The sequence below is a fragment of the Myotis lucifugus genome, unplaced genomic scaffold (assembly GCF_000147115.1).
Source record: "Myotis lucifugus unplaced genomic scaffold, Myoluc2.0 scaffold_1397, whole genome shotgun sequence".
Classification (NCBI taxonomy): Eukaryota; Metazoa; Chordata; class Mammalia; order Chiroptera; family Vespertilionidae; genus Myotis; species Myotis lucifugus.
In genome coordinates, this window is record NW_005872445.1 from 1 (window position 1) to 7,011 (window position 7,011).

Consider the following 7,011-nt stretch of genomic DNA (forward strand, 5'->3'; position numbering starts at 1 on the left):
GTGCATGTGTGTACGTATGCGCATATATAAGTATATGCACGTGTCTCTGTGTTGGTATGCGTGCATGTCTGTGTATGTGTGTCTGTGCATGTATAAATGTGTGCATGTATGTTGGTATGTGTGTCTGTGTTGGTATGTGTTTTCATGTGTCTCTGTGCATGTATAATTGTGTGCATGTGTATCTCTGCGTTGGTATGTGTGCGTGTGTGTCTGTTGGTATGCACGCACATGTGTATATGTATGTATAAATGTGTGCATGTATGTGCCTGTGTTGGTATGTGTGCACATGTGTATGTGTGTGTGCATGCATGTGGGGGAAAGGATGCTGTCTTTTCATCAGAGAAAGCTGGCGAATGGAAGAAAAGCTCCGTATAGCTAGTGTCTCGATACTTTCTCTAACCCTTTGAGGCAAAACCCGGGGACCCCAGGCTGATTCCAGGATGACCACCTGCTACTCTGTCCTGGGCACGTCATTGCGTTGAAAGTAAACCTCACTGTATAATTTCCTCCACAGAAGAGTGAGGGATGTTTGTCCCGAGGGCTCTCAAAGTCAAGAGGAACGCCCCCGACGGCGGCCAAGGCTGCGCGGCCAAGAAAGCGAGACCAGAAGCCGACGCCGTGCGGTGGGAGGAGGGGAGCGGCCCCCCGGCGGACGCTGTCCCCACAGGAGACGCCGCAGCTGCCCACAGGCCACAGGCGGGGCCCGAGCCGGGCGCCCGGGACGGCCTTCCCTCCGACGAGCCTGTCAAGTCCTTTTCCAAAACGCAGCGCCCGGCGGAGCCCGGGGAGCCCGTGTGCGTGGTCTGCGGCCGTTACGGCGAGTACATCTGCGACGAGACGGACGAAGACGTGTGCAGCTTGGAGTGCAAAGCCAAACACCTCCTGCAGGTGAAGGAAAAGGAAGAGAGGTCGGCGCTCAGCGGCCCCCCGGGAGCCGGCTCGCCGTCGCAGGCCCCGCTCCTGACGCCCTACGTCTACCAGGAGCACCCCTTCATCGCCAGCCTCGGGGAGGACCAGGTCGAGAACCTCAGACACCAGCTGGGCATCTGCGTCCAGGGGCGGGCCGTCCCCAGGCCCATCGTGGACTTCGAGCACTGCGCCTTCCCCGAGACCTTGAGCCTCAACCTGACGGCGGCCGGCTACGAGGTGCCCACCCCCATCCAGATGCAGATGACGCCCGTGGGGCTCCTGGGGCGGGACATCCTGGCCAGCGCGGACACGGGCTCGGGGAAGACGGCCGCCTTCCTCCTGCCCGTCATCATGCGCGCTCTGCTCGAGGTGAGTTCAAGTTCACCCGGGACACGCGAGGCGTCCACCCACCTCCACGCTCATCCTGGGTTCAAGTTGCAAAGCGACCCTGAATCTTTAGCGTTGAGGAGTGTGTCTGAGAAACGTAACTTGAGGGAATTTAAAAATATATATATATTTTTATTGGTTTCAGAGAGGAAGGGAGAGGGAGAGATAGAAACTTCAATGATGAGAGAGAATCGTTGAACTCTTCCTCTCTGAAATCAATAAAAAATATATATATATTTAAGCCCTCGCCGGTTTGGCTCAGTGGATAGAGCGTCGGCCTGTGGACTGAAGGGTCCCGGGTTCGATTCCGGTCAAGGCCACGTACCTTATTTACAGGCTCTTCCCTGGCCTGGGCCCTGGTTGGTGAGTGTGCAGGAAGCAACCAATTGATGTGTTTCTCTCGTGTAGATATTTCTCTCTGTCTTTCCCTCTTTCACTCTCTCTGAAAATCAATGAAAAAATATCCTCAGGTGAGGATTAAAAAAAATTTTATATATATATATGGCCACCAGAGAGAGATGACACTTTTACCTATAGAACACCAAACAAGGACAGCAGATTTCTGCCGATTAGAAATCACGGGGCCATGCCATTGTTCGAGTGCTGCCATGGAGGAACGGTCAAACTGGGATTCTATCCCCATCGTTCTCTGTAACGATGAGGAAACCACGACGTTTTCAGAAGGAAAGCGAGAGGCACCGTCACCAGCCAGCCAGTCCTGAAGGAATGGCTAAAGGAAGTTCTCGAAAAAGAAAGGCAACCATGAGAGAGAGCATCTGGGACCACCAGTGAGGAACAAAGAACGATAAAAAAGAGTAAAATAGGGGTAAACATAATACTTTTCCTCTTGAGTTATCTACATCATGTTTTATGGTTCAAGCAGCAATTCTAGCAAAATCCTGTGTAATAAAGAGCTAATACGCTAATTAGACCGGACGGCGGTGGAACGACCTTCCGGAACGACCAGTGGGCGGGGCCACGAGGCAGCTGGGGCTGCAAGGGCCGAACTCCTTGCATGCATTTCGTGCATCGGGCCTCTAGTCTACACACACACACACACACACACACACACACGCACACACACATATGTATGTATTTTTTTTAAAAACTTAGTTCATATCCAAAGGGATAGACTGCTGGTGTCTCTAGGTCTGTTTTCCGTCCTTGCAGGGCACCTGTCCGTCCGCGCTCATCCTCACGCCAACGAGAGAGCTGGCCATTCAGATAGAGAGACAAGCCAAAGAGCTGATGAAGGGCCTGCCGCACATGAAGACCGCGCTGCTGGTGGGGGGCCTGCCCTTGCCCCCCCAGCTGCACCGGCTGCGGCAGCACGTCAAGGTGAGCGGCCCAGCCCGCGGGGCGTCCCTCGAGAAAGCGTTGCGTGTGACCCTCGGTGGCCTTTGCATTCTCGCCACGTCAGCGTGGGTGTTTCTGAAGTTGGTTCCGTGTGGGGAAGGGGAGGGGCACGTTCATGGATGCGCGCTGCACGCCCTGACTGTCGGACGCTCGCACAGGCGGCTCGTGGAACCACCGCACGTGTGCCCTGACCTGGAATCGAACCCGCGGCCTCTTGGTACACGGGTTGATGCCCAACCACTGAGCCACACCGGCCGGGCTCCTCAGATGTATTTTTTTATTTGCTTTTCCCCTTTTACCCAGGTCGTCATAGCAACCCCGGGCCGCCTCCTGGACATCATGAAGCAGAGCTCCGTCCAGCTCCGCGGCGTGAAGATAGCGGTTGTGGATGAAGTGAGTGACCGGGAACATGCGTCTCGCGGCGCTCTGTAGTTGGTGGGCTCTCTCTTTAAATGTATTTTCATGGATTTCAGAGAGGAACGGAGAGGGAGAGAGAGATGGAAACATCCATGATGAGAGAGAATCATGGGTCGGCTGCCTCCTACACGCCCCACACTGGGGATGGAGCCTGCAACCTGGGCATGTGCCCTGACCAGAATCGAACCGTGACCTCCTGGTTCATAGGTCGATGCTCAAACCAAGCCACGCTGTCCTGGCTGGCCTCGTTTCTTTCTTTTTTAAAAAAAAATATATTTTACTGATTTTTTTATAGAGAAGAAGGGAGAGGGATAGAGAGTTAGAAACATCGATGAGAGAGAAACATCAATCAGCTGCCTCCTGCACACCACACACTGGGGATGTGCCCGCAACCAAGGTACATGCCCTTGACCGGAATCGAACCCGGGACCCTTGAGTTCGCAGGCCGACGCTCTATCCACTGAGCCAAACCGGTTTTGGCAATCCTTCCTGTTTTGACAGGGTGGTAGCTGTTTCTGGGTAAGGGTTTTTCATTTCTTACCGGAGTCTTTTCTTCGGTGGCCCTGGGTTTTAACATCAAATCGGGCTCATGTTGAAATGATGTTTCAGCCCGGCCGGCGTGGCTCAGTGGTTGAGCGTCGACCTATGAACCGGGAGGTCACAGTTCGATTCCCGCTCAAGGGCACAGGCCTGGGTGGCGGGCTCGATGCCCAGTAGGGGGCGTGCAGGAGGCAGCCGATCCATGGTTCTCTCTCATCACTGATGTTTCTCTCTCTCCCCCTCTCCCTTCCTCTCTGAAATCAATACATGATATAGAAAATAATAAAATACAACGACGCTGTTTCAGGCCGACACCATGTTGAAGATGGGCTTTCAGCAGCAGGTGCTGGACGTCCTGGAACACGTCCCCCACGACTGTCAGACCGTCCTGGTCTCGGCCACGATCCCCGCCAGCATCGAGCAGCTGGCCGGCCAGCTCCTGCGGGACCCCGTGCGGATCACGGCCGGAGAGAAGAACCTGCCCTGCCCCCACGTGCGGCAGATCGTGCTGTGGGTGGAGGAGCCCGCCAAGAAGAAGAAGCTGTTTGAGATCCTGAACGTGAGCAGCCACGCCGGGGAGCCGGGCCCGTGGGCCGTGTCCGCCCGTCTCGTGGGTCTTAAGAGGAGGGGTGTCGGGTGTAACTTTCGGGGCATCTGGCTTAGGTTTCTGCCAACACATTGCTTTGCCTGTCTCAGAATCCTGTAAGAATCCATGAAATTTATTTTTTTATTTTTTTATTTTATTGATTTTTTTACAGAGAGGAAGGGAGAGGGACAGAGAGCTAGAAACATCCATGAGAGAGAAACATCCATCAGCTGCCTCCTGCACACCCCCCACTGGGGATGTGACCGCAGCCAAGGCACCTGCCCCTGACCGGAATCGAACCCGGGACCCTTCAGTCCACAGGCCGACGCTCTAGCCACTGAGCCAAACTGGTCAGGGCGAATCCATGAAATTTTTAAAAAATATATATTTTTATTGATGTCAGAGAGGAAGGGAGATGGAGAAAGAGAGAGAAGGAAACATCCATGATGAGAGAGAATCACGGATCGGCTGCCTCCTGCACGCCCCCCACTGGGGGTCACGTGTACAACCCGGGCGTGTGCCCTGACCGGGAATCGAGCCGTGATCTCCCGGTTCAGAGGTCAACGCTCACCACTGAGCCACACCAGCCACGCGCATCGCGCTTAACTTTTTGTGCGTAGGCTGTTCTGGCTTCTGTGTGTGCGTATTTTAAAGAAAAAACACTCATGTCGACAGAGTATGCCTTCTCCCTCCTTCACGGTGCGTATGAACCTGCTGGTAACCAGCTGGGACCGGTGCTTATAGGAGAACTCCCCATGGCGGGTGTTCCTGAGTAACTTGAACGTGCGTTCTCCCCCCCCCTCCCCCCCAGGATAAGAAACTCTTCCAGCCGCCCGTGCTGGTGTTTGTGGACTGCAGGCTCGGGGCGGACCTGCTGAGCGAGGCCGTGCAGAAGGTCACGGGCCTCAGGAGCGTGTCCATGCATTCGGAGAAGCCGCAGGCGGAGCGGAGGAGCATCCTGGAGGTTCGACGCGCGGCCCCCTGTCTCATCTCGGTCCCGAAATCCGTGTTGCCTCATTTTCAAGAGACACTGGAATAACCAGCCGGTGTTTAATGCAGACCCCTTTATTTTAAAAAAAAGACATGTTTATTGATTTCAGAGAGGAAGGGAGAAGATATAGATAGAAACATGCAATGATGAGAGAGAATCAGTGATCGGTTGCCTCCTGTATGCCCCCTACTGGGGATCGAGCCCACAACCCGGGCATGTGCCCCTGACCGGAATCGAACCCGGGACCCTTCAGTCCGCAGGCCGACGCTCCATCCACTGAGCCAAACCAGTTAGGACTGGACCTTTTTTTTTTTTTTTAACGACTAAGAACTCGAGGCAGGCAGTGACCGAAGCTGACTGTCCCTCCTGCCAGCATTTGTGTTTGGGGAGCAGGTCAGCCTGGTCCCCAGGGACCGTCCGCTAACGAGGTGACTAATTCAGAAGCCACCGTCTCTGACATCAGGTCAGCGTGGCTGGGGCAGAGCCTAGGTCACCTCTGGGAAAGGTTTGCCCGAGGAAAAGGAATAGAAACCACCTCGGGAGTGTGGGGGGGAAAGGGGGGGCCCTGGGAGGAACCTGGGCCACACCCACTTCCCCCGGTTCACCGTTTCCTTCCCGAAAAGATCCTGCAAAAATGTTGCAGAAAGTATTGGGAAAAGGAAAGGATCTCAAGTCTATGAAACCCCAAGAGACAGAGTTCTCAGGGGTCGCCAACCTTTTGGACCTCACGGACCACCAGTGTCCCCCTGACCCTGACCCTGACCCCAACCCTAAAGCGGTCCGCGGACCACCGGCCGGCGACCCCTGCCCTGAACAGTGCGTTCTCTCGCTCTCCTGGAAAGGGCTTGCTTGGCGGAGCCCACGAGGTGGTGGTGAGCACGGGCGTCCTGGGACGAGGCCTGGACCTGGTCAGGGTCAAGCTGGTGGTGAACTTCGACATGCCCTCGAGCATGGACGAGTACGTGCACCAGGTAAGGGGGTGTCCGTGTGACCGTGTGACTCTCCTCGGGCACAGCCCTTGTCAGTAAAAGTCCCGTGATGGACAGGAAACTTGATTTTTATTTTATTTTTTGCTTTTAAGACGTATATGCCTATAAACGAAATCTTGGTTTTAAAAACTCTGTGCCTTACATAGTAATTAGAAACGATAACCTACCATGTCATTTACATTTTTAATTGTTTTTTATATTTTTTTTGTTTCCTTTGTATTCCTTTTTAAAATTTTAATATATTTTTATTAATTTCAGAGAGGGAGAGAGAGACAGAAACATCACTGATGAGAGAGAATCATGGATCGGCTGCCTCCCGCACGCCCCCTATTGGGGATTGAGCCTACAACCCGGGCATGTGCCCTTGACCGGAATGGAACCGGGACCCTTCAGTCCGCAGGCCGACGCTCTACCCACTGAGCCACACCGGCCAGGGCTCCTTTATATTTCTTCTCTTCAGTGAGCGTGTTAAATGACTTTTAGAACCAGAAAAGACAAGGGGGTAGGGGAGGCTTTGTTTTGTGGGTACATCTGGCCGGAATACAAGGAGCCCCACACAGGGTTCGTTTTTGAGGAATCTTGTCTTCATCTCCTCTTCACATCCGTGTGGCTCTAGTCTTTCCCTTTTCAGGCGCGTCTCTCCCCTTTGCTGCCAGAGACGCCAACCGGCAGCTCTCCTTTCGGCCGGACACAGAGCCTCCTCTGAGCCGTTATCTCCCCGGCGCTGCTGGCTTCCTTCTCCGGCGTCACTTACCGGCCCGGCGAAGGAGGGCTTTCTCCGGTGCTCGCAGAGGCCCCTGGGGGCCACCTTTCCCCCGGGCCGCCCAGGAGGCTGC

At 54.5% G+C, this 7,011-nt stretch overlaps 1 protein-coding gene across 2 annotated transcripts in view; it reads left to right on the top strand.

Moving 5' to 3' along the window:
- The first annotated feature begins 525 nt into the window (after nucleotides 1-525).
- DDX59 (DEAD-box helicase 59) overlaps nucleotides 526-7,011 on the top strand; it is an 8,254-nt gene continuing 1,768 nt past the window's right edge. The window contains exons 1-6 of one of the 2 annotated variants that reach the window (XM_006107737.3): nucleotides 526-1,278; nucleotides 2,467-2,634; nucleotides 2,956-3,045; nucleotides 3,917-4,168; nucleotides 5,007-5,159; nucleotides 6,029-6,157. In XM_006107737.3, the coding sequence (XP_006107799.1) occupies nucleotides 526-1,278; nucleotides 2,467-2,634; nucleotides 2,956-3,045; nucleotides 3,917-4,168; nucleotides 5,007-5,159; nucleotides 6,029-6,157 (1,545 nt within the window). The remainder of the gene's footprint in view (nucleotides 1,279-2,466; nucleotides 2,635-2,955; nucleotides 3,046-3,916; nucleotides 4,169-5,006; nucleotides 5,160-6,028; nucleotides 6,158-7,011) is intronic. The other variant, XM_014449752.2, reaches the window with a different exon arrangement.